The sequence below is a fragment of the Rhamphochromis sp. 'chilingali' genome, assembly GCF_963969265.1.
Source record: "Rhamphochromis sp. 'chilingali' genome assembly, chromosome: 18".
Taxonomy (NCBI): Eukaryota; Metazoa; Chordata; class Actinopteri; order Cichliformes; family Cichlidae; genus Rhamphochromis; species Rhamphochromis sp. 'chilingali'.
The window spans coordinates 35,515,941-35,543,672 of NC_137945.1; the positions used below are offsets into that span (position 1 = coordinate 35,515,941).

At 44.4% G+C, this 27,732-nt stretch overlaps 1 protein-coding gene across 1 annotated transcript in view; it reads left to right on the forward strand.

Annotated features, from left to right (window-relative positions):
* The first annotated feature begins 14,419 nt into the window (after window positions 1–14,419).
* tgfbr1b (transforming growth factor, beta receptor 1 b) overlaps window positions 14,420–27,732 on the forward strand; it is a 43,666-nt gene continuing 30,353 nt past the window's right edge. The window contains exon 1 of the mRNA XM_080865425.1: window positions 14,420–14,546. Coding sequence (XP_080721551.1) covers window positions 14,483–14,546 — 64 coding nt within the window. The 5' untranslated portion in view covers window positions 14,420–14,482. The remainder of the gene's footprint in view (window positions 14,547–27,732) is intronic.

Consider the following 27,732-nt stretch of genomic DNA (forward strand, 5'->3'; position numbering starts at 1 on the left):
GACACAGACATACAGGCACACACATATACAAACATCCATTCCCACCCTCATGCTCTCATATGCACTTACTCCACACTCAACCAACGTGGAGACAGACATAGAGAGACACTGTACACACGATCACACTCCCCAAGCGTACTCTACAAACCGGGTCTAGGTACCCTTGCCCCTGGAGGGGGGAACTGCACCCAGACCCAGGTGGTGTTACCCTTTTCCCTGCGGTGGGGAGAGGCAGACCACCCCGACTCCGCAGCAGCAGGGAGGCCCCACACTCTAGACCGCAGTCGGACGGCCAACTCCTCCTCCTAGCCCCCCCGCTCCAGCAGGTCGCAGAGAATGGGGGTGAGAGAAGACTCCAAACCTCCCTCCACCCGCTCATTGTAGTGTTGATGCATGTGTGTTCTAAGGTGCATTTAAAACCCAGGAGGGCATGGAGCTACCTGCCAGAGAGCAGCAGGTAAGCGCATAGTCCCTCCTGATAGCCCTCAATGTCTACGTGTATTTAAAATTGAGAGGTGGGCAACGACGCCAGGCGTGGGGTGTACACCCTGATGGTACTTTGGAGTCCGTGTAGCGTGCCCACCCCCAAGATCCTATATGTATGTGTAATGAGAGTGTGAGTAATGTGAATGTCTAAGTTGTGGGATAAAATTGAGGCAGAGGCAGCCAGAAGGGGACAGGGGGGGGGGGGGGGGGTAGCCTCCTCTGCACCCTGGTGACATACCCCTACTCCAAGGTCCTGCATGTGTGGGTGGTTGTGGTGGAGCGGGAAGAGGGAGGCAGCTGGAGATGGGGAGGGAAGGAAGGGAGGGGCAAGTGACCCGCCAGGGAAAGGGGGCCCAGGCCCATCCAGACCGGGGCCCAGCGCAGCAGCGCCTCCCGGCCCCACAGAGCCCGGGACAGTCCACCCAACCCTACCACAGAGAAAACTGCACCCACCCCACCATCCACTCATCTTCCAGACTACATAAGACAATAGACGCCCAGGCTGAGATCTTCCTCCACCCCTCCTGTATCTCCCCTTCCTGCAGAGAGAGTTCCTGAAGAGAGGAAAGCTCCTGCAAGATGTGACAATCTCCCCCACCAGTTGAAGAGCCCCCCAGGTGGCTCGACGCACCGGCGGCACCCTGCGCCAGGGCTGGGCCCCCTTGCACCCACCCGCCCACAACCGCGGCAACACACCAACCAGGACCCAAGCCCCCGGGGCCCGGCCAGGGCCCCAGCCCAGAGATGGAGCGCCCCCAGAACCTCACGCCTATCCCGGACCCACCCAGGGGCAGCCAGGCTACCAGGTCAGTAACCCACGTCCGTCAGCACAGACCCTCCCCTAGCCCCGCTGCACGCATCCACGAGGAAACAGTCACCTGAGAGCCAACAGAGCCCCTAACCGGACATGACCGCTACCCCGGGTTGAGCCCCCCAAGGAAAATGCCTCCGGGGAACCCCCTGACGCCCTAAGCCTGTCCCTACCCCCACACCAATCACAACAGTGAAGGCGGGACCAAACTATGACCCCCCCACCCCCACTAGGTGATGGAGCTGATCAAAGGAGCCCAGAGCAATTGATCTGATGTGGTGGCAGAGGCTGTATCAAGACTAATGTAATCTAATAGATAATTTCTATATTGGTTAGAATTAAGATTATTTTTATTTTTCCAGTTCATGAGGACTGTTTTCTTGGCTATGCATAGGGCAGTGAAAACCATATGGGCGATATTCTTTTCTGTAGTGACATTATCTAAGCTGCCCAACAAACACACTAAGGGGGAAGTTGGAATGTTACATTTCAGACACTTCGATAAGTCTTCACATATCTCACGCCAAAACTTCTGAACTGGTGGACAGAACCAAAGAGCGTGGATATAATTGTCCGGTGAATTGGTTTGGCAGTGTGAGCAGTTGTTGGTAGACGTAAAGCCCATCTTGAACATCCGATGACCTGTATAGTGCACTCTATGTAATATTTTGTATTGAATTAATTGAAGACTGGGATTTCTAATTAGATGAAAGGTTTTTAAGCAAATCTGAGACCAGAAGTTTTGGTCTAAGTTAACTGATAAATCCGCTTCCCATTTTGCAATAGGAAGTGATATTGATTCATCTGTTTTAGAAAGCATTCTGTATATTTTGGATAGTAATTTGGGGGTTTTAAGAGTAAGAAATTGAACCACACTTGGTGGTGTTTGTAGTTCAACTTGACCCGGTTTAAATTTCTTTTTTACTATGGATTTAATTTGTTGATATTCTAAAAATCTTTTCTTGTTGATCCCATATTGTGTAACTAGTCCGTCAAATGAAATAAATTCTGTTCCTTCTAGTATATGTTCTAAATATTTGATTCCTTTATCACTCCAATCTGAAAAGTTTATCATATTATTGTTTTGTAATATGTCAGGGTTGTTCCAGATAGGTGTACGTTTGCATGGGATTAATGAAGACGCCGTCAATTTTAGAAACTCCCACCATGCTGTCAGAGAAGAGCTGATGTTGATGCTTTTAAAGCATTCATGTCGTTGGATGTTTGAGCTGATAAATGGTAGGTCTGAGATCTCTAGATTATTGCAGAGTGCTTGTTCTACATCTAGCCAAGGTTCATCTAAGAGGGTATGTTTTAGCCATCCTGAGATAAACTGAAGCCTGTTGGCTAAGAAGTAGTGCTGAAAGTTAGGCAGTTCTAGTCCTCCTCTATCCTCGGTCATTTGTAGTGTTTTTAAGCTTATACGTGGGGGTTTATTTTTCCAAAGGAATTTGGACATGTATGAATCTAGAGATCTGAACCAATCTTGTGGCGGTTTAGTTGGGATCATTGAGAATAAATAATTTATTTTTGGTAAGACCATCATTTTTATAGCGGCAACCCTTCCCATGAGTGATATGGGTAGACATTTCCATCTAGCCAGATCATCTTCTACCTTCTTTAAAAGTGGGATATGGTTTAATTTAGTTAGATCTGCAAGCTTGGGAGAAACATTAATACCTAAATATTTTATATTTCCCGATTGCAGTGGTGTAGAAGAGGAATTATGGAAGGAGCAATTAATCGGTAGGACTGTAGATTTTGACCAGTTAATTGAGTAATCTGATATTCTTGCAAAAGAGTTTATCAATTCAATCACCCCAGAGATATTGGTTTGTGAATTTTGGAGAAAGAGTAACACATCATCCGCATAAAGGCTGATTTTATGTTCCACGTTCTTGCATTTTATGCCCTTAATTACTGAATTCTGTCTAATTGCTGCTGCTAGTGGTTCAATAAAAATTGCAAACAGTGAAGGGGAGAGTGGGCATCCCTGCCTGGTGCCCCTCAAGAGACAGAAGCTGGAGGATGTCTGGTCATTTGTTCTAACACAAGCTGTTGGGGAATTATATAATATTTTTAACCAGTTGATGAAAGAGGATCCAAAACCAAATTTGTGTAAAGTTGCAAATAGAAATTTCCAGTTAACTCTGTCAAATGCTTTTTCTGCGTCTAAAGAGAATATTGTAGTTTCTAGGTTTTTACTGTATGAGTAGTCTATCAAATTAAGTAATCTACGTGTATTTGTTGATGAGTGCCTACCTTTTATGAAACCAGTTTGGTCAGGATGAATTAAGAGGGGGGTTATTTTCTCCAGTCTCTTTGAGAGAGCTTTGCAGATTATTTTAAGGTCTACATTTATAAGGGATATTGGACGATAGCTTGAGGGATATACAGGGTCTTTGCCTGGTTTTAGCAGGAGATTAATGTTTGCAGAATTCATATTTGATGGAAGTCTGCCCTTTTCTTTAATTTCCAACAACGTTCTGTAGAAAACTGGTGCTAGAATCGTCCAGAATTCTTTGTAGAATTCTGCAGGAAAGCCATCTGGACCTGGAGCCTTATTATTGGGCATACTTATCAGGGCTTCCTGGAGTTCACCTGGTGTCAGTGGTGAATCCAGTGCCATTGCTTGAGTGTCCAATAATTTTGGAAGAGTTATGTTGTCCAAAAACTGATCAATTTCTTTTTTAGATGGGTTTATTTGTGGTGAATACAACATTTTATAGAAATCCCTGAAAATGTTGTTTATTTGTATCGGTTCATATAATGTGTTCCCAGATGAATCTTGAGCAGCACATATAGTTGTTTTTTCTTTATTTATTTTTAGCTGGTTTGCTAGAAATTGACCGGATTTATTACCATGTTCATAATTTTGTAGGCGTAGTCTTTGTACTAAGAATTTTGTTTTTTTATCAATTATCTCATTTAATTCTAGTTTTGTTTTGCGTATTTTGTTCAATGTTTCCTGATCTTGGTGGGACGCGTAGGCTTCTTCTAGTGATTTGATGTTTTTATCTAATTCCTGAATATTTTTGTTTTCTTTTTTCTTTTTATGTGATGAGAAAGAAATTATTTTACCTCTCATCACAGCTTTACCTGCTTCCCATAGAACAGAAGCTGATGTTTCGGGAGTGTCATTATAGTCTAAATATGAAGTCCACTCTTTTTTAAAATATTTAATAAAGTCTTCATCTTTAAGTAGTGATATATTAAATCTCCAGTTTTTTCTTGGCGTAGTATTATTCTTGTGCATTAGTGTTAAAGATACAGGACCATGATCGCTGACAGCTATAGGGTGAATCTCAGTGTCTGAAATGTCGTTCAGCAGTGAGCTGCTGACCAAAAAATAATCCAGACGAGAGTAGGAGTGATGGACATGTGAGAAAAAAGTATATTCCTTACTGGTGGGGTGAAGGGAGCGCCATGCATCGCAAAGACCAAAGTCGCTCATATACTGTTTGATTATATTTGTGGACTGCCAATTACGCTGAGTTCCCGCTGTATTGAGCCTATCCATGTCTTCATTTAGTCCAAGGTTGAGGTCACCTCCAAGAACAAGTGTGCCATCTAAGTGTTCAGAGAGTGCACTGAAAAAACCGTGAAAGAATGAGGGATCATCAACATTTGGACCATATACACTTGCAATACATAGCTTTTTATCACGTATAGATAGTTTAATGATTAAGAATCTGCCCTCTGGATCTATAACTGTATCGAGTACTGTGAAATTAATATTTTTATGTATTAAAATTGCTACTCCCCTTTGTCTAGAATTATAACAAGCTGAGAACACATTGGGAAACTCAGGTGTTTTAAGTTCATTCGAACCTCTAAGAGGTCTGTGGGTCTCTTGTAATAGGACAACATCCGCCTGTAGTTTTTTGAGTTGGTTAAATATTTTTAACCTCTTTTCTCTGGAGCCAGCTCCATTTATATTCCATGTAATGAACCTCAGTGTACCCATAGATGTTTGTGTATAACTAGGGATGTATGCTGTGTGCGTCGCTTAGACAGGTGGAGAGAATACGTCACTTGTTCATAAATAAAGAGAAGGAGAGAGAGAAAAAATGTGTGGCGAGATGCTCCCTGAGTCTGACTTTGTGTATGCATAGTTACTAATATGAGTAGGCTTGGCTTAAGTGTGTGTGTATCTTATATGACTGTGTGCGCTGTCTGACTGATGTAAATGTGCTGCCGTTGAGCGCATGGTGCGTATGTGTCGAAATAAAGGATGTTTGTGGATGAGTGTCGAAGCAGGTGATCGAGGCAGTGAAAGGAATAAAGAAAGAAACCAAGGACAGGGGTGAGCAGCATAAAACCAAGAGGGGGAAAAGAGAGGAGGAAAAAAAAACGAGAAGAAAAAAAACAAAACAAAACGTAAACATTCCAATTAAATCACTGACGGAGAGTGACGGTGTTAATTCTGCTATGAAATCACACTTTAAGATGCGATTTGATACCGGTAAGTTAAACAGATGTTAATGCAAGTTAGTGTGAGTGGATAGGGAAAGGGTGCAGCTGATTCTTATCTGGTGTGAGGTTAATACAGCCACGGAGTGATGTTGGGGTCGCGGTGGAGCTGTCCGTCCACGTACAGCCGGTCCACAGCGATGACAGCGCGGGAGCCCTTCTGGATGAAGCCGCGTCGGATTGGGAAGAGGACCCTGCGTCGTTCCAAGATCTCTTTGGGGAACTGGTCGTTCACGCTGAAGTCCGTTCCTTTTAATTCCCTGCCGCGGCTTTTCACATGTTGCTTTTGTTTGAAGTGGCCGAATTTGACCACGATAGGACGTGGTCTCCCGGCCGTAGCCCGAATGGGGCCGAGGCGATGTACCCTATCGAAGACGATGTTCTTCACAGTGTCCTCCGGCAGCTTCAGGTGGGTTTTGATGAAGCTTTTTACCGTGGTCTCCGCGTCCTCTCCAGCAGCTTCTGGAATACCAGAAAATACCAGCTTATCACGCATGCTACGAGCTTGTAGATCGATAACTGTTTCTTTTATTTTTTTATTTTCTTTATTGAGCTGGGTAACATTATCTGTGAGACATTTCACCGACTCCCTTAGCGTGGCATTTTCAGCAGCAAGCGTTTCCACCTGCTGCTGGCTGTACTCCAGGGATTCTCGCAAGCATTTAAATTCTCGGTGAAGAATCTCCACCAAGGACAGCCTTGCGTCGAAACTGGACAATCGCTTGTTGATTGACTCCAGTATGTCGGCAATATCTTTGCCGGCTGGCGATGTTGAGCCGGGGGAATCTGCCGGGCGTTGTCTTTTCGACGACGGCGTCTCAGGTTTGGCCGGGGAAGCTGCACACTGGGTCTTCTTCATCACGAGATCCTGAAAGCACTGATCAATATAATCTTGGAGAGTCTCTAAACTCTCCCCGTTGTTCTCCAGGGTGTTGGAGATTATTTAGACAAATAGTGTTAGTTATAAGACAATTGACAAGTGTATTTGGTAATACTGAAGCTTAAATGAATTTGTTCAAATCTAAACTACCATTTGCTTTAATTTTCCGCCAAAATCTCCGGCGTCTGACGTCAGTTACAACATGAGTCGCTTACCTTGTCCGTCACTTACCTCCTCCTCACTTCAGTTTCTATGTCATTTAGTTGTTCTTATTAATAAACTGTAAGTAGGGTTACAAGTGCAACAGATGTTATGTCAAAGTGTGTCTTCATTTTCATCTGAGCACCTGCAAGCGCATTACAAGCAAGACTGGCATGGCACTATACAGTCTCTCTTGGGCCATGGTGCATCATTTCACCATAAACTGGCCATGACGAGTTGCTTCCCTCAAGTTTTCAAACAGAGGACTACAAAAAAATGATCAAAAATGTTCAGCCAAGGAGCACGTGTGGAGAGCTCCAGACAGACCTGGAATCAGCAATTTTTTCAAACAACAAGTAATGCACTGTATGCATGTTCACTACGCAAAACTCCAATGCAGGTTGAAGCACGTTTACAGTTTGCTCAACAACATTTACTTAAGCCTGTAAAATACTGAGTATGCTCTGGTCAGATGAGACCAAAGTTGATGCCATAGTACACACCATGTTCAAAAGGCATGGAGTTTGGAGGTAGGAACATCGTGGTGTGGGGCTGTTTGTCAGCATGCGGCCCTGGTACACTTTATCACATATATCAACATGGCGGCGCGTGCACACGCAGCGGCTTCTCTCTCTCCCGAACAAACTACTTTTTCGTGTTTTTCGTCCTGTAAGTTGCAGTGTTTTTGTAAGTCTTTGTCGCGTCTATCTGTGTGCAAGCGAGGATATGCCCGAACACTTCTTCTCGACATCGGCAGAAACAAACTTTTTAAGTTAAACTCTGTGGACATCGAGAAGCTGAAAGATCTGGGTTTGCTCCGAAGGCCTACTCAATCACCGACCCCCACTCCCGCACTTCGCCCACAATGGATGCGCCTCAAGCGGTGTGAGAGGAAGCAGAAGAGGGGTAAGCGCGGTGGCATCCGAGCTAGGCTAGCGGCTAGCCCACACAAACCCGCCATCCCCTCTATCGTTCTGGCCAACGTACGCTCGCTAGAAAATAAACTGGACGACATCCGACTGCTACGTTCATCTCAAAGGAATGTAAAGGACTGCTGTGCTTTTGTGTTCACGGAAACATGGCTTAGCGACAGTGTCCCGGACCGCGCCATTCAGCTCGACCAGCTAACATGCTACCGTGCTGACAGAGTCATCGTCGCGGGAGGTAAGACCCGCGGGGGAGGACTTTGTGTTTACATCAATGACGCCTGGTGTCGCGATGCTGTTGCGGTCTGGAAACACTGCTCACCAGTGCTGGAGTTTATGGTTATTAAGTGCCGGCCATTCTATCTACCGAGGGAATATACAGCCATACTACTGTGCGCTGTGTACATCCCTCCCTCCTCCAATGTCAACAACAGGAATGAGGCACTGAATGAACTGTACCAGCACATCAGTGAGCAGCAGACAGCCCATCCTGATGCTTTTCTCATCCTGGCTGGGGATTTCAATCATGCAGACTTAAAGTGCGTGTTTCCAAAAATACAACAACACATAGACTTTCCAACAAGGGGAAATAACACACTGGACTTTGTTTACACCACCCAGAGAGGAGCTTACAAAGCTTTTCCCCTCCCCCACCTCGGCGCCTCAGACCACATCACTGTCATGCTAATGCCTGCTTACAGACCGCTCGTTAAAACCACCAAACCGGTTCGTAAGCAGATACAAGTGTGGCCAGAGGGGTCTTCAGAGGCTCTACAGGACTGCTTTAATACTACAGACTGGAACATGTTTAAGCAGGCTGCCACCTATAACAACACCACTGACCTCCAGGAGTACGCAGAGACTGTTACAGCCTACATCAACAAGTGCATTGAGGATGTAACAGTCACGAAAACCATAACTGTCCGGGCCAATCAAAAACCATGGATGACAGGAGAGGTCTACAGGCTGCTGAAAGCTCGGAATGTTGCCTTCAGAGATGGAGACGAGGCGAGCCTGAGGACAGCTAGGGCCAACCTTTCCCGTGGCATCAGAGAGGCTAAGAGACAGTACTCCAGGAAAATATCTCATCACTTCAAAGACAGCAGAGACTCACGGAGCCTGTGGCGGGGCATTCAGACCATCACAGATTACAAGCCCCCACCACAGACCTGTGATAGCACTATCCCCCTGCTGAACGAGCTGAATACTTTCTTTGCTCGCTTTGAAGTCCGAAACAGCACCACTGCACAGAAGACCCCACCCCCTCCTGGTGACCAGGTGATGACTCTGTCCCCGGACAGCGTGAGGAGATCCCTCAGCAGGATCAATGCACGTAAAGCTCCGGGTCCTGACAACATTCCTGGTCGTGTACTGAGAGACTGTGCAGTGGAACTCACTGATGTCTTCACAGACATCTTCAACATATCACTCATCCAGGCTGTCGTCCCCACATGTTTTAAAGCCACCACAATCATTCCGGTTCCAAAAAAGTCATCTCCCTCCTGCTTTAATGACTACCGTCCTGTTGCACTTACTCCCATCCTGATGAAGTGCTTCGAACGACTAGTCATGCAGCACATCAAGACTGTCCTGCCCCCCTCCCTGGACCCCTTCCAGTTTGCGTATCGGCCCAATCGCTCAACCGATGATGCCATCTCCACTGCACTCCACTCAGCACTCACACACCTGGACAAAAAAGACTCATATGTTCGAATGCTGTTCATAGATTTCAGTTCAGCATTCAACACTATAATCCCCCAACAGCTCACTCAAAAACTGGTCCAGCTGGGGCTCAACACCTCACTGTGCAACTGGCTGTTGGATTTCCTCACCGGAAGACCTCAAGCAGTACGGGTCGGCAGTAATACATCCAGCACCATCATTTTAAACACGGGGGCCCCGCAGGGATGTGTGCTGAGCCCCCTCCTCTTCACTCTGCTGACCCATGACTGCACTCCATCACACAGCTCCAACCTCTTCATCAAGTTTGCGGACGACACAACGGTGGTGGGTCTCATTAGCAACAGGGATGAGACCGACTACAGAAGTGAGGTGAGACGCCTGGCCACGTGGTGTGCTGACAACAATCTCTCTCTGAATGTGGAGAAGACGAAGGAGATTGTCGTGGACTTCAGGAGAATGCACACCCAACATGCTCCTCTGACCATTGACGGAGCGTCTGTGGAGAGAGTGAGCAGCACCAAGTTCTTGGGTGTGCACATCACAGAGGATCTCTCCTGGACGTACAACACCACAGCACTGGCCAAGAAATCACAGCAGCGTCTCTTCTTTCTCCGCAAACTAAGAAGAGCAGGAGCTCCAGCCCCCATCATGCACACTTTCTACAGAGGCACCATCGAGAGCATCCTGTCGAGCTGCATCACTGTGTGGTTTGGAGCCTGCAATGCGTCCTGCCATAGATCCCTCCAACGCATAGTGAGAGCTGCAGAGAGGATCATTGGTGTCTCTCTCCCCTCCCTCCAGGACATTTACAGCACCCGTCTCACTAAAAAAGCCCTTTGCATAGCGGCTGATCCCACGCACCCAATGCAAAGCTTCTTCAAGCTGCTGCCGTCAGGGAGGAGACTGCGGAGTCTCCAGGCCAGGACCAGCAGACTGAAGGACAGCTTCATCCATCAGGCTGTCAGGAAGCTAAACTCCCTCCCGATTCTGCCCCCCTCTCCCCTCTTCTCCACCACGGTCTCACTGAACTCTGTCACACACACACACACTCTCACTCTCTGACGCACTCACTGGCCTGCTCCAGTCACTTTGTGGAGCATTGGACTGCTTAAGCATTGGACCTCATAAGACTCTGTTGTTACACTATCTCTTACCGTACACTACTAAATCCCCATTTGCACTATTTGCCTATTTTGCACCACTATGCCTTCTTACTTGAATATTGTATATTGTATATTGCATAGCTTTTTTTTGTTATACGTAAAATTGTATTGTATTTATTTAAATTTTTACTTTTTAATTATTTTATTTGCATTTTTCTAATCACTAGGGTTTGAGAGTAACGCAATTTCTATTCTGTGTATGTCCTGTACATGTGGCAGAATTGACAAATAAAGTTGACTTGACTTGACTTGACTTATATAACTGAAGGAAGGATAAATAGAAAAATATACCAAGACATTCTTGATAAAACTCTCTTGCCATCTACTAAGAGGATACAGACAAAATGAGGGTGGATGCTTCAGCAAGAAAATGGGCAGGAGCCTGTCTCAGACACAATAGGGTGATAGACAGGGTAGACCCTGGACAGGTCGCCAGTCTGTCGCATGGCTAACACAGAGAAACAGACAACTATTCACACACACATTCACACCTATGGGCAGTTTAGAATCCCCACTTAACCCCACTAACTGCATGTCTTTGGAAGCGGGAGTACATGGACAGAACCCAGGCAAACACAGGGACAACATCCTCCATACAGAGGTGACAGTGCTAACACCACCATGCTGTCCTACATACATCACAGTATTCAATAATATAAATCTATACAAATATAACTGCTTTTCTTCCTCTCCTGTCCTGTCTTTCTGATATCTTTCTCCATCTCTGAGTGAAGTTATCTCACACTCTTTTCTTTCTCTGGAGATCACCACAGCTGTAGCTTTAGCTAGCAACACACTGTGCAGCACTGTGTTTTCTGTTTGTTGAGTTTATAGAAGCATTGAATTTGAAAGGACCTGCCACTTATAAAACGTTATTTCCTTTATTCTCTGTCCTGTTCAGTAGCACTAGCTCGATGCTGAAGTAGTGTAATTCCTGCACATTACATTGTCCTTTATAATTAAAATTCTTGAATTGATGCTCGAAGTCTGGACTTGAATCACCGCTTGAATGTCAGACCATCACAGTTGTTACGCAGATGTATGATTTAAAAACCTTTCAAAAAATTGTTTGTCATTGATCAAAAGTTTATGGACCTAGCTGTACCAGCAGAGATGGGCAATAACGAGTTACTGTAATCCAATTACTTTTTCCAAGTAACGAGTAATGCAAGGGGTTACTGTTGCAAAAAAGTAATTACATTACAGTTACGTTCCTGTACGGACGCTACGTTACTAAACTGAGAGTGTCTCATGACAATGACATACGAGCGTGCAGCGCCCATGGCAGCATCAGACGTGTGTAGATCAACAATATGGAGCGCGGGATAGAGTGTGACCATGCAGCGTTTAAAACGTGGAAGTACTCGCATTACTTTCAGTTTTAGTCCGTAAAAAGTGACAAAAACATCAGCGTCTGCTGTGCACTCTGCGTGGGAAGAAAGCTTGTTTCTACAGCGAAAAATTAAACTTCAAATCTGAGCGAGCACGCTGCCACGGGAATGTGACACTCACAGAGAAACCCCCGGATCCCCCCACTGACATCACCACTGTGGGCAAACCTCCACCTGCCCCACTCCTGCTAAACACAGACGATAGATCTAAGAGCGACAGGACTCAGAGCTGCTGAATCGTTGATTTTATTTATTTTCTGCTGTGTTTTACTTTCATCTATTTGAAAGAGTGAGTGTAAACACAAAAAATTATTTTATTTTATATGCTGGAATATTCAGAAAATAGGTTTAAATGTTAAACAAATTTTTTTTTTAAATTTTTGTTTGATACAATGTGCATAAAGTTAAAAGATTAAAACGAATAAAACATGTTTTAAAAATAGACTTTTTCATTTGATTACATTTTATATGATTTATTATGCAGAAAAAATAGAACTGTGCTGAAAGATCTATTGCTTTATTACATATTCAGGTTGTGTATCATGTTCAAGTAATAAATTAACTAATTACTTTTGAAAATAACAAATTAGTAAAGTAACAGGATTACTTTCTTGGAGAAGTAATGAGCAATTAGTAACTTATTGCTATTTTCAAGTAACTTGACCAACACTGTACCAATCCGTTTATCATTTACTGCAATTTTCTTTGTTTTGCTTTTGTAGTTTTGTTATATTTGATTTTAATTAAAAATATTTTTTACAAAATTGATGGAATAGAAACAAATGTCATCTTTTTTTGACATAAAACTGTTTGTCAATAATGTCACATTTTGAAGTCCATAATGGCATTTCCTGTCTGCTTCTCCACTTGTAAGCATTAACCAATCAAAGAAGAAACACTCAACTCTGTGAAGCTGACCAATTTGTCTTTTCTGTCATACTACATGTTTTGTATGTAATCAAATTGTCTACATATTTCGCAGATACTGTAGGTTGGATATGTTTTGAAATTCCATTGAAATTTTTTTAAATTAATTGTGTTTGCTGTTTTTATACTACTACTAATAATAATAATAATAAACTTTACCCAGGACTCTATAACCTTTGATAAGCTTAAGCTGCAATTTTGACTGCAGCTGTTGAAGATCCAGCTATGGCTGCGTTGCTGGGGCCAGCACTCATCTTTATCATGTATGCTGCCTTCATTGCTCTGTTATCAGCAGCTGTTTGCAGCCTGGACATAGTTTTACTTTAACGTGTTCTTATGGCTTGTTCTGGAAACTACAAACAAGTTATTTAGGAACTCTTAAAGCCATTTAGAAAGTCCAAGTAAATGTTTAACAACATATTTAGATGCACATTTATACATGCACAGATTATGAAATGAGGGTTTATGTGTTATTTCATTTTGCAATTCATGGCTAATTCAGGTATTTACTAGTTGTTAATTAAGTATTTTTATGAAGTGAGTCAACCAACTGAGCCTTCAAAGCATTTACAACTTAAATCTTAAAATGCAAAAAGCCTTCCCTATCGTCATAACTGAAAAAGCATAAAGGAATACAGGACATACAAATATTTGTTGTGTGATGCAAACATAACTCACCATTTGTAGAAAACAGAAATGTATGTCAGACCAGAGCCCGAGTTTGCAGAATGGTTTGAAAGGGAGAGGATGCAGACTTGCAGAGTATTTACTCTGTGGAAGCAGCTTCCAGTTTGGATTCAGGAGACAGACACTATCTCTACTTTCAAGATCAGGCTTCAAACTTTCCTTTTTGCTAAAGCATATAGTTAGGGCTGGACCAGGTGACCCTGCATCCTCCCTTAGTTATGCTGCAATAGGTGTAGGCTGCCGGGGATTCCCATGATGCACTGGGTGTTTCTTCTTCACTCACTATGTGTTAATACACAAATCTGCAATAACATTTTTTGGAATTATTCATCGCTGGCTCTCTTCGACAGAGTCTTTGTCCTGTCTTCCTCCCCTAAACCCGTTTGGTTGCTATTTGAGTTTGCTGCTAATATTAACAGAGCAGCTGGTGACATGTTCTTTCTGAATGTTAAAGTCACCCACAATAATTATTTTGTCTGCACTAAATCAGATAAAAACTCTGAGAAATGAGTGTAAAGAAAAGCACATATCACCTTTGTAAGACTTTATTATTCTATTCTCTAAGAATGGTTTGGTTTCTATTAGAAATATACGAACACGGTGTAGTACTGAAGTAATATAAATGTAACTGAATTATAACATTCTTTGTTAATGCAGTGAACACGGTTTGTTTACAGGCGCGTTACAGTTGCTCTAGTGGGCGGGGTGTCGTACGTTCATTGGCCAATCAGCGCGCTCTACTCCTGAGCAGGTCCCGGCCAGGCGGGCTCGTTGCTCCGTCAGCCTATCAGCGGCCGTCTTCTTCTGCGCAGGGAGAAGTTAGCAGTCGAGTGGCAGTCTGGTTCGCAGCCACGATGGGTGCAGTACGGCTTTTTGTGGTCGTCCTTGTTTTTGGGACAAGGATACAAGAAAATAATGGTAAGTGATCTGAAATGAACACAGTAGATGTGCGTGTGTTTTCGTGTATTTGTCGAAACTTGCACTCTTGGTTCGACTCGCTTCCCTTAGAAGTGCTCTTTGTTCAAGAACCCCCAAGAAGCGGGTTGTGTCTAACTAAAATGGCGTAGGGTCTGCGGCCAGTCTGCTGCTGTCTGCCTGATGAATGTTTATAGTCTGGGGGGAAAGGATAAGGCAGCAACAAGTCACACGGCGCTGAGACGGTTCAGCGTGCTAAGCTCGGTTTTGGTCACCCGTTCCGACCCTGCTTTGGACCAGCACAGGACCGTCTGAAGGAACAGTCCGAGTGTGGCTGATAGAAAGTTGGCCGCATCACGGACGGCTGTTTGCTTTTTGTCAAACATTAATTGAAATTGGGAACAAGCATTTTTTCCTGCTGGGATTTATGTAAATATCTGTATTTACCATCTCAAACGCGTTGTTAGTGTTCTGGTCGGGACTCATCTTGAGGAGCATTACTAACCTTTGATGTGAGTCTGATAAATAACTCCGTTATTCTACGTGGATAAATGCTTAAAGAGTAACTTGCTGGTTGACTTCAGTAGTTTTCTGCCTGACGAGCAGACGCTAGCCCGTTAGCTTCTGTCAGACATTCGTTTAGCGCTGCTGTAACTTTCAACAAGAAACTCGTGTAAATAAATGCTGAAGTCGCTGCTGCGTAAATGCCAGAGCTGCATCGCTCCGCTGCATGTTTGCAGCAGCGTAGTCGGCTACAGTGGAAGTGTTTAAGGAAACGCAGCTTTGAAGTAGCCAGCACGGTTAGTGACGAGGGCAGGCGCGTGCACTGCTGCTCGTGCTCGCGAGTGTTGAGCCCAGATTTTTATTCGTTTTTCATGAAAAAAACATCGTGGTCGCTAAAACCATCGCGTGACTCTTACAGGTGAAGGGTTTTCTTAAAGGTACAGCCTTCACCTGCATCTGTGTTCTTTGCGCTTCATTGTGTGACATTCCTTTGTGTATACAGAGAGGCTCGTGATGAGTGGGGAAGCGTGATTTCAGCTGAGGTCATTAAAGCCCCCCGTGGGGTCCTCATATACTCATGATATGTTGGCTCAGGGACACAAACAAAGGGGAGGCACTTCTGCTCTTTGTTCAGCGGGAGGCTTGTCATGTTGCACGTTTGGAGCATCATCAGTCCTTCTTTCTTTTGTTATCCTCACATTAACGCAAGTCTGATTTTAATTGGACCACGAGTGGCTGTGGATTACAGTGTAGACTGCATGAGAGCATCTTCACTGCCACCTCTGTGCCACGTTGCTGTTCAGCACCACACCCATGCAGCTCCCACTCCTGCTTCAGCAGCATCCGCACACAGCTGAGCACAGGCAGCAAGCTAAATTGGATGGTGTCACTAGTACTCATCATCCTCCACCCTAACGGGCACGAGGTGGTGCTCTGTCACTTCCCCCCCTTCCTTCTTCCCTCCCATTTTCCTCCTCCATTTTTAGCACAGTAAGTAATGAAAATCGTGACATATCTTGAGACGTAGAAACCGATCTCCTGCAGACTAGCCCACGTACACAGTACTACATACAGAATTCAAAGTATACGCATGTTTGCAAATGTAGAAATGCAGCAGATGAGCTGGAAATGGTGCACGAACCTCAGAGAAGCAGTGCCATTCAAGAGCTGTTGTTTTGTTTCCTAATGTTGAAGTTTTGCTAGAAGAGTGGACGCTCAGTAGAGTAGACGAGGGTGGGTGACGTTCAAGTAATTATTGAATAGTGTTAGGGTTAGGCCACGATGTCACATGGTTACAGTGTGGTAGGAAGCTAACTTTGAATCGATTATGATGTTTGTTGCTGTTAGGGCTGCCACGATTGGTCGACTAGTCACGATTACATTGACGACTGATTTAATAGTCGACGCGTCGTTTGAAGCTGTGTAAGATCCAGAAAGATGCAGGAATAAGTAGCAGGATTTAAGACAGGCTTCGCAGCGACGCGGTGAAGCCTGTCCAAATTCAAAGACTCCCCCAAACGCGGCTGAAAAATGCGTTCTTCATTTCCCCAGATTTGAAGGATGGGTCGGGTGTGTCCTTCGTGGCCGACCATATCCCAGAATTCATAGCGCGGCCCAGCCAATTCCAGTGTCCAACAATGGCGGCAGCTACTTAGTGTTAATATTACTCTTATTACTCTTTCTGGGTCACAAAATAAACGTTTAACATATTTTCAGGGGAGAATGTAGCTGTGGAAACCTCAAACATCTGCTCGGTTTATTAAGACACCGTGTTTGCAAAAGTGCGCCGATGTTTTCAGCTGTTCCCCACCAGCTAGAGGGCTCAGTGGAGCCGGCGAGAACAGCGGACTCCCAGCACATCATTTTCAAACCCACCGCTGTCTTTTGCTACTGAGGTTAAACATGATATATGAGTCACTTAGATAACTTACAAATGTTATTGTTTGGCTTTTTTCAGTGTTTTATTTGTTCCTGAGTAAATCGGTTTGGCTGAGATTAAAGTTATAGTTTTCACACAGCTGAATAAACATCAAGCAGACAGCTGATCATCAGAAGTGTGAGACGGTCGAGAGTTTACTCCGGTGTCCTGTTATATTTTAGATAGCAAGGAGTTTATTAAACTTCACCGAAACAATCTGCAAACTTCATTAAACTTTGATAAACTATCATCTTGTCTTTATTTGTAGTTAGCACCTGAAACACTTCAAGCTGTAAGCTAATGATAGTTATATAAGAGCAGATGCTGCTGGTGCAATAAGCTGTCGTTTTACGTCCAATGGATGATGATCTGATTAGTCGACTATCACAATAATGGTCTGTGGCAGCCCTGCTGCTGTGTTTGCTGAATGAGAGGAGAGCCTCTGTGTTAATCCCGCAATGCTGTTTGATGAATCCTGCAATAAGAGCCAGGACGGGCTGTTAGTGACCCAGTGGTAATGGGATTTTGTTCCACCAGTGGACGCTCTGCTTCCTCTTTGATGGAGGGTTGAACAGATGTTTTTGTTAGAACAGTAAAAATCGACACAGACGGTCAGTTGCTGTTTTTTGCGTCTTGTTGTGTTGCTCATGCGTCACTGTTGGGTGTTTATACAACATGTTATTGTTGTGGAGGTTTTTCCGTGCACCGTGTTCTCCCACCATCGGGACTAGCAGTGGAGGAATGCCAGGCATGTGGGTGACCCCAGACAGCCGTTGTCCTTGCTTAAAGAACCACAACTAATTTGAGTGGTCGTAGCCACACGAGCAGCCGCTGGCAACAACGTGTTGATGAATAACCCTCGGTCACTGACGGAGAGGCTGCTGCCCGTGTTTCTGAGGGAAAGCTTCAGTCTGGCTGAGGACGACGTCTAGCGTATGATGTTAGGGCTGAAGCTGCTGGTTACTGTAGTGATCGATTATTAATGAGCAGTAAGAAGAGAAAAGTGTTTTTAAGTTTAACTGCACACGTCTGTCAACAACAGTTTGTATTTCCTTTGCTTACTAAAGTTTGATTTGTTTAAAGAAAACATTCTGTTAAATGCAAAAGTAAATAATCTCAACTCCAGTCAAATAAAGTAAGCTCTGCATGGAGTCTAAACAGACTCCGTCAGACTCTGGGAGCCAAAAGAGTTCAGACACTATTGTATCTGTGTGTTTTTGTGCGTCAGCATGTCTGTGAGTCTGTGCCCACTTTGCAAGAGACGTGACCTGGACGTGTCTGTGTGGTGGTCACAATGCGAGCTTTTCCAGTTCTCCAGATACTAAGGAAAGGAGCCTCGCTGCCTCCTTTAGCAGAGGACACTCTTTACCATCCTGTGTGAGTGTAGAGGAGAAGATGCTGTGCTGTAATCATTTCATGCCAGGACCTGACGCTCAACATCACACTGCTGGGATAAAAGCCACTTATTGTTCAGGTCAATATCTCAGCTCCAGATTAGGATGAATATTAACCGATAAAGGTCGTGCATTAGTAAAGTCCTTTTTACTTCAGTACAGTTCAGTGTGATGATTGGAGGGAATTTTGCATCAGTCAGGGAGGAGGGGCGGAGTTACACGGGAACACAGCAAATATAAGAACATCATTTTCTATGCTGTGATTCAGTGTTTACTGTGTGAGGCAAATGATGGTGATGATGTGATAAACTAATAGTAAGCACCGTCTGAGTGTTGGCAGCTGTTTCTGTCTGTAAGCTGGTTCACGTCATAAACAGCCTGTGTGGAGCAGCTGACCCTGACGTTATCTACAGTCAGGTCTCGAGCAGCCCAGTTAAGGTTGGGCGATACGTACATTTCTTTCCAGTGGACAATCGTCAGTCCAGTGAACGATGATAGGTGACATTTTGATGGGCGGAGCCTTGTAATCATGCACAGACTGATTCGCACGTTCAGAATTTGCACGTTTTGTTTGGAGGGGATATTTGACCTTTTGCTTGTTTCAGTATTAATGCAGCTGCTGTTTGGATTATTCGTTTATTTGAGGTAAAAGACTTAACGTTACGTCTGAGATTTATTAATGTTCGCTGGGTGAGACATTTAGATTTTTACTTACTTTGTGTTGACATTTGTGTCTGTTGTTTGGTGGAGTGTGTGAGACAGATAAACAGGTTTAGAGTGGAAAAACAAAGCCAGTGTCTCTTTGTTTCCCATCATTGTAGTTTTTAATTAAAATTCAATGTTTTTGTTTCTGAACGCAGGCTGCTGCCGGTCGTTCTGCTCTGAGTTTCAGTAAATGAATCGCTGTGCCGTTAATACAGCTCTATTATTTTTTTGCATTGACTCGTTCTCTTAGCTTCCACCAACATTATTAGCAAACGTATTCGTGGGCAGATAAATAAATCGCTGGTGTGAGAGCGATGGGCGAAAGGCTCAGCCTGTCGTCGAAGGTCGATATATTCATCCAGCCTTAATCCCAGTCACTGTTACTGTGCATGAACGTGCGCAGTGCCTTCAGTTGTAATAGCACATTGTAACTAGGGCTGAACGATTATGGAAAATAATCTAATTGCGATTTTTTTGCCCCAATATTGCGATTGTGATGCGATATGCGATTATTTTTTAAGGTCTTTGTCTTCTGTATTATTAAACAAAGACAAGCAATACATCATATAGTATGGCCAATACTATATTACATTAATTTTAAACTGTTCTTTCCTGGAAGACAGACCTCTGTTATGATGACATGAGGTGATGCATGAATTGATGACTGACATTTTTATTTAACTTCTTCAATCACAACAGTATATTTGAACATACACAATAGTTTATTTTTAGCTTACAAACATCTGAGCATAAAGTGCTGACAAGGAACCCTGGTGTAAACATTAAAATGAAAGTCAGTACAATGTGCAGATTGCAGAAATATACATAAAAAAAAAAATCAGTGGCTTTACCACACTCAGTTTTTCGACATCTGTGAACTACTAGACAGTCATTCAATTAAAAAATAATATTAAATAAATAAAAGTAATAAATAAAAAATACACACATCTTACTGATCTCTGCAGTCAGTAACATTACACATAAAGTGCAAACATAATAGCAATTGTATAAACACACACACAAACACGCCTTTAAAGTTTAAAGGCGTGAAATTGGACGGTCTAGTTCTGATTAGCGTCACCGCTGTCTCGGTGGAGTTTAATAAACTCGGCCGTCTGCTTCTTGCTATCTAAAATATAACCAGACACTGGTGTAAATTCTCGACTGTCTCATACTTCTGTTTAATAAGTTTTCTGTTTGACGTTTAGTCAGCTGTGTGAAAACCAAGGAGGAACCCACCCGGGGGATTAATAAAGTTTTATTTTATCTAATCTAATAACTTTAATCTCAGCCAAACCGATTTACTCACGAACAAACAAAACACTGAAAAAAGCCCAACAATAACATTTTTAGGTTGTCTAAGTGACTTATATATTACGTTTAACCCGAGCAGCGAAACTCCGCGGTGATCTGAAAATGATGTGCCGGGAGTTGTGCCGTTCTCGGCCGCATCAGTAACCCTCGAGCTCCCGGCTAGCTGTCGAGCTGGTGGGTAGCAGACGCCTCCGAAAACGTCGAAGCACTTTTGCAAATATGGGATATCTTGATAAACCGAGCAGATATTTGATGTTTACACAACTACTTTCTCGCCTGAAAATATGTTAAAAGTTTATTTTGTGACCCAGAAAGATTAGTATGAGTAATTTTAAAACTTAGTAGCGGCCGCCATTGCTGGAAACTGGAGTTTGGCTGGGCCACGCTATGAATTCTGGGATATGGTAGTAATTTGGACAGCCTTCGGCGCGTCGCTGTGACGTAATCGGTCTACAAATGCGGCCTCAGGAGGATGCAGCCCATGAATTTGGACATGTCCAGAGTATAATCGCAGCCTTTGCGGTTAGAAAATTGCACTTGATCATGTCGCGATATTATCGCAAATGCGATATATCGTTCAGCCCTAATTGTAACATTCAGGCATTGATCTTACACACTTACATGTATTTGTTACAGCTTCAGCAGAGAGAAGCAACTCGCTGTGTGCTTTAAGGACGTCACATTTGTACAAATGGCTTTCGTGCTCTGTGGGCAGATGTTGGAGGTTGGAGGTGTTTCCCTCTGTGTTGTCATCAGTGTTGGCTCATCACACTCATCATTTGATGTTACTCTGTAAAATGCCATTTAACAATTTAAACCTACACACACCCTAACACATTTGTGCCTGTCCTAATGAGGACACACACGTGATGTTTTTCTCTGTCGAGCCCACAGCAGCAGATGAAAACGAGCACGCAGAGACTTGGAAAGTGATCAACACAGTGACTGTGCTCTACAAACAGGTGAAGATGCAGCCGACTGCTCATCTTGCTGAAGTTCAGGCTGCTGGACTGGAGTCTGCGTTCACTCAGCTTTAACAGCACTCTCGGTTCTTGGCTAGGTTAGCGTTAGCATGCTGTCCATGCTGAAGTTGTGCTAACAGCATCGTGCACTCGTTTCTGGCCTGGAGCAGTCTCCACTTTACCATCGCGCTCGTCTTTTTTTGTGCAATGTCCACGCTGTGGACTGCACCGCTGTTTCCCTCGTCCTCCGACACATGTACTGAAGTCAGCTGACCGTAGCGAGGGTGCGAGAACCAACAAGTGGGATGGATAGGCAGGCAGACGAATGATTCTAAGCAGCTAGACTACTGTTCGATATAACGATATATACCGTCTGATGATATGAAAACATCTATTGTTTCATATTACCCCATCGTTTGTTTCGTGGTGTTGCAAAACAAACTGTTTACTGGAATATTTTTCATGGTTTTGATGGTCACTGGTTCTTAAAGTTCTGTCTTTGTCTTATATTTAACCTCCTAACAACCGAACTCTTCCACGGCATGCATGTTCCACTCAACGTCCTCGTAAGTGGATATCAGGCCCAGAAACATTAAGTATTTTGGTCTAGACAACCCACATATGTGGACGCCAGGTCCTAGGAGGTTAATATAACCACACCACGGACGGACAAGCGTCTGCTTTTATGCGTTGTCGTTAGCAACAACGACGCGTGGCTCCGCCGTCCGCTTGTTTGCTTTCCACATAAACCTTTCACAATAAAGCTAAGATCCTGTTGAGATTTTTCAGAATAAACTGAATTATGTGAAATAGTATGCAGAGTGTTTACGGACCAGAAGCAAAAAAAACCCCAAAAACGTCGGGTGCTAAAAAATAAACCTTAGAACAGGCTTTCCCCCGCAGCACGCCGTGTAGTAAATACAAAGAAAACTCTAGGTACACGACGCCCAGCTGAAAACACTTCACACAAGTCGAGCTGATTCACAGAATATATATCGTTGTTGGGACGATAAATGTCTTCTGTCGGGATATGAGATTTTGGTCTTATCGCACAGCCCTATGGACTACTGCTGGGTTCTCTACAAGAACCGGTTCTGGATTCCCGTTCCTAACCAGGACTGACAGCACGTGGTGTTCTGCAGTAAACTGGACTAACCAACAGCAGGACCCTTTCAGTAAGTTATCGGCACGTTTGTAAGTCGATCGATAATGAACGTCCTTAGCTAGCTAGTTAAGATGAGCAGTTGGTTGGCGTTGGTGTTGGTTAGCTAGTTTGTGAACATAAATGAGTATAACCTGACTAAAGAATCACTCTGAGCTGAGGGATGTTCCTGCAGCTGAGATGGGTTGTGTCAAAACGTTACCGTTACAGTACTACAGTACAGTTTATTATTCAACTAAGAGCAGCAGGCTGGACTTTTCAGATCATGTGTAGAGCTGATCATTAAATAAGTGCAAAGAGCAGCATGTTTGTGTGCCTGCACATGTGTGAGGACAGTAAGCTGTCATTAATGGAGGATTTAATGCAGAAGAAGAAAATGTATTCTTCACTCACTGCCTGTAAAATTAGTGACATTTTCCAGGTTTGTTGTAACACACCTGATGGAAGTAAAAGAACCAGAATTAAAACAGCAACAGTGTTTCTGTGCTGTAACCAACAGTCTGTGTTCCCCAATGACTCGTTACAGTTACTTATAGTTGTTGTCTTTTTGTGAAATGAGTTCTCTCTCAGTGGGTCAGCAGAACATCTGGAAAGGGAGGAAGTTTCTCCAAACCTCTGGATGCAGGAATGGTGTCTGAGTTTTTCTCTGGGGTGGATGTATCTGTGCATAACAGTGTGGACTCTGGGTCCTGTAGTTAAATAAAGAATAAATTGTACGTCTATGAAACCTGCTGCTGCTGTTTTTATTGAAAGTGTCCATGTTAGCCGGCTGTAGAGGGCTCTGTGAGTGGACCGGATCGAACCTTCAGTTTCAGATCATCTTCAGTCTGATGTTAAAATCTGAAAGCACCGCTGGTTTAATTTCCAGATAATTCTGACTCTGGGCTTGTGTGTGTGTGTGCAGCTGATGCCATCGGTCTGTGGTGGGATAAGAACTCAGGAGAGCCGAATCTTAGAGCACGACAGTAACATAGGTGTGTAGCATCGCTAGCTAGCAACAAGCTTGTGCCTAATCTAATCCAGCCACCACGTTAAGAACAGGAGCCACAGAGGGATGTTACGTGTGGTATTGAACTGTAACATGTTCACATGTGAGTCTTTGTCATTAGAGTGATGTGGTTGGATTTACCTTCATGAGTCACAGTTAACCCATCAGCTAATCGTTTGAAAACCGCCACATAAATGTATCCAGCGGCTGCGCAGTGACTGCACCTCAGGTCACGACTGCGCAGACAACGTGGCAGCTCCAACAAACAGGAAAAGTTTGGCTTCATTTTTGTACCATGGGAGGAAGTAAAGTGGCGTCTTCTGTGTGCTACACACTCATTGATTCACACAGTGTGTGTTGTCATGTAGGACGGGGCCAGAGCAGCAGAGCAGACGCTTCAGTCTGAGCTGTGAGTCGGCGGCTTCAGACGCCGGCCCGTCGTGGCCTCCATTAAAGTGCTCCAGGTCTCCCCGCCTCTTCAGCCGGGCCTACTTTCACTCACTCACTGTCTGTGAGAGTGATGTAATCATCTGTCAGTGCCCCACTTCATGATATCTAAGGTTGAGTTTAGATTTTTGTATTTAACTTGTAATGTCTCTGCCTAACCAGAGAGGGAGCTAGTGCTCCAATGACTCATTGAATAACTCTATTATTTACCTTAAATCATAGACCCTCTGTGGGGTGTGTTAGCTGAAGCATCGTCGAGCACGGTGACTGCAGTAGAAACGTGTCTTTGTTTTTAGCAAAAAAGCCCGATGACAGCAGTGAAGATGATGTTTCCATCGTTTGCAGGAGTTTGTTACACACACTGTGACAAGTAAAGACACAGAGCTGTGACCAAGGAGGTGAAACACATTTCCCAGCATCCATCAGCAGCGCCTGTGATCACTGTTTACACTGTAACAGCTGGAGGGAGGGCTCGCTCACATCACCTGTTTAACTTCCACACAACTTTATTCCTTTGTTCTACAAACAGTTTTACAGCATAAACATTATTATATGATGTTCAAACAGAGACTGGTGCACAGTGCTGGTTTATAGGCTGAGCCTTTACTCTCCAAGCCTGCAGCTGACTGAAGCACCTTATATTGTTGTTTCACTGAGCTTTTTATTTAAAGCATGTTTTAAGTGCAACAGGAGTTTTTCTTATGAGCACTGTGTGTTACGTGCAGCTGTGGTTTGCATTGTCGGGAATATTCATGTAATCATTTGGTGATTTAGAAAATGTATAAATGATGGTCTGCTCTACTCTAATGTGAGGCTGCGTCTCTGTAACACTGATGGAAGCTCGGATACTACCACACACACACACACACACACCAAGAACTCCTGTTCAGTCATTACATTTGATGACATCTGTGACACTGACGAGGATCCTTCTGTATGTGACCTGTAGATCAGTGTGATGCTGGGAAACCCTGGGCTTGGCTAGAGGTGAGCTGATCATTACTAAAATAAAAGTAAAAGTCAGACTGTCACATAAAGACTCCCAAACTTTGGAATACAGATGTTCAAAAACTAAACAGATCGTCTGCAGGATCTATGAACAGCACCAACACGCTCCCTTTCCTTCCTCCTTAAATATTTTTATTATTAGTTTGAATTCAGGATTAACAGTTTGGACAAACACTCATCAGACCCGATGATATAAGCTGTGAGACGGTCAGCGGGGCTATGAAGGCTGTGTGTGGGGAGGCGGTCACATCACATCGTGCAAGGAAGCGACAGCTTAGACAACATCAGAGCACTTTTGCAAACAGGCCCCATCTCGACAGATGTAGCCGGGACCCCCCTCCACGTGACTCCTGCTGGTGCTTCCTGTGCTGGTGCTTCATGTCAGTGAGACGGCTCCTCAGAGAGCCTTGTCCTGTGCTCGCCTGTGTTCCAGCTGGTGACAGGAGGTCTTGTGGTCTGGACTTCTGTTGCCTTCTTGTCTCCGGGGTGGTGGAGCTGCAGTTTGTCTGCAGGGTGAACAGCTGATGATATTGCTCAGTTATTCCTTTGAAATTTGTGCACCCATTCCTCACCCCCCACAAATAGATCTACTGTATTGGGGCTGAGTCACGACGTGGTTCATAATTAGCATTATGGTAAAGAGCAAATCCCACAGAGCCCTTGTTCATCATGGTTGCCAGACTCACAGAATTAAAAGAAATGTGCACGTTTCACAAGCTGCAGCATGAATGTGATGCAGTGTTGATGCTGAAATGCTATATTGTGCAGCCCTATATAAAAATGAGAGGGTCCACCAAGCATGGCAACAAGAACAGTCTCATCCTGTGTAGCTGTTGAAGTCGTGGTTAGCAGACTGTTGATCACAGGCTCCACCTTTTCCTTCTGAAAAGTGTGAGGCGAGCAGCTGACCGGCTGCTGGCTCTCTAACCTTCAGCACCTTTAGCATAGGCTGCTCAATATTTATGAGCGCAGGGCCTCAGACAGACGTACGACCTATTGATTCTCTGTTTAATCATGCAGACTGTGGGAACAAGAAGCTGGCTCAGCTTTATGTTGCCTTCTCTGATATGATAGCTGGGTGCTGTGGTTGTTGCAGGTTGTTTAAAAATGCATCGTTTGCATAAGGAAGTGTCTGCCTCCAGTGTGATGGAGCACAGGCTGTAGGGATCTGCTAATGCCTCGGCTCCCACCATGCTTTCCAAAAATGGGGCTTGATCTGCAGTTAGTGTCACAGACAGAGAGCTGCATCTGTTATAGTGTTTGAATAGCCCAGTGCTCAGCTTTGTGTTCCACATAAACAATAGAGCCATCCACAGAGCAGGTTTCTCATCTGCTTTGTAAAAGGAGGCAGATCCCGGGGCCCCTTTCCCAGCATGCATGCATCCACACATTCAGTCATACAGAGATCACAGCTGGCGTGGACAAAGGGCTGGACATAAAGGAGCTGACCGGGTGGATGTGGCAGTGGGCAGGGCCGTGACCTTTGGAAATAACTGTGGGAGCTGAGAGGTACCTCTGAGGAAGGGGAATGAAATGAAGATGGGGGTAGGGCAACATGTAGGGTGTGTCTGTGATCAAAACAAAGCAAGAGCTTGTGTGTTCAATCGAGTGTGAGCTCCACGTAATGACCGATTGACCTAAGAAGAGAAACGACACCTCCTGCCTGCACATGTACTGATTTAAAGTATTATAACGTTGATCATTTGTACATGCTAGCAGAGATCACAGGCTGCACCCAGCTGACCAGGTGTTGACTAAGGCTCAGACACCAACATGGACAGCTGGAGACCCCGCCTGAGTGCACACATAGGTGCATTGTAATGGAAATCCTCTGCTGACGAGTCCACGAGGCTCTATCAGAGCTGAACGTCACGTCCAAAATATCATGTCTGCTTAATGAGTAACTTGATATCAACTACTGTTGAGACTCAAGTGTTATGTGATGTAGTGACTCCAAGTTTCAAGGTACATATTAACTTGTATTATACATATTTTGGTTCAGAGGTCGCGACCTCTATAGATCAGCACAAACTGCTTTGTTGTGTGTCTGACAAACAAAAGCTAAACCAGTTCCACACCACTGAAGCTGCAGCATTTTTACAAACCAGTTCTGCTTCATCCGTTCAGCGATCCGCTTTCGCCCTTCTCGTTCTCCGTCGCCGCCATGCTTTTTCCACCATGTGCGTATGAAAACAAAAGCACTGCGCATCTGCGTTTTACCCATATTCTATTGCCATATTTCATTTTCTTATCATTGCCCAACATTATACTGGCATTACCGTGAACGGTATGATATGGCCCAGCCCCAGTCAGAGGTCAAGTTTTCTGCAACATTTTTGAATTCAATGAATCAAGAAGGTCACCTCGGATCTTCACGTTGATATCGTAGGTCCATCTGCTAAAACTCCTGGATTAGTTAGGATCCCGGCCTGCTTGCTCTACGCGGCGCCTTCCCATCATGACACCACGCTGGAATCCACTGGTGTTTGTAGAGGCGTCTGCATGCCCAGGTGCTGGATGTTATACACCTGTGGCCATGGAAGTGACGGGAAAAACTGGATCCAGTCATTTGGTTGGGTTAGTGAATACTTTTGGTAATACAGGGTAGAAAGCAATACTGTGTTCAGCCACGCCCCAGGCCTAACGCCGTCAACCTGACTCAGCATCTGCCCGGCACGCACCAAGGATCACGCCCAGCCTTCATCCAGCTGTGCCCTCTTCTCCTCAACCAACTCAACCTTTGAATCTATTATTGTACGATCTACAATATAAAGGAGGCGACTGTTG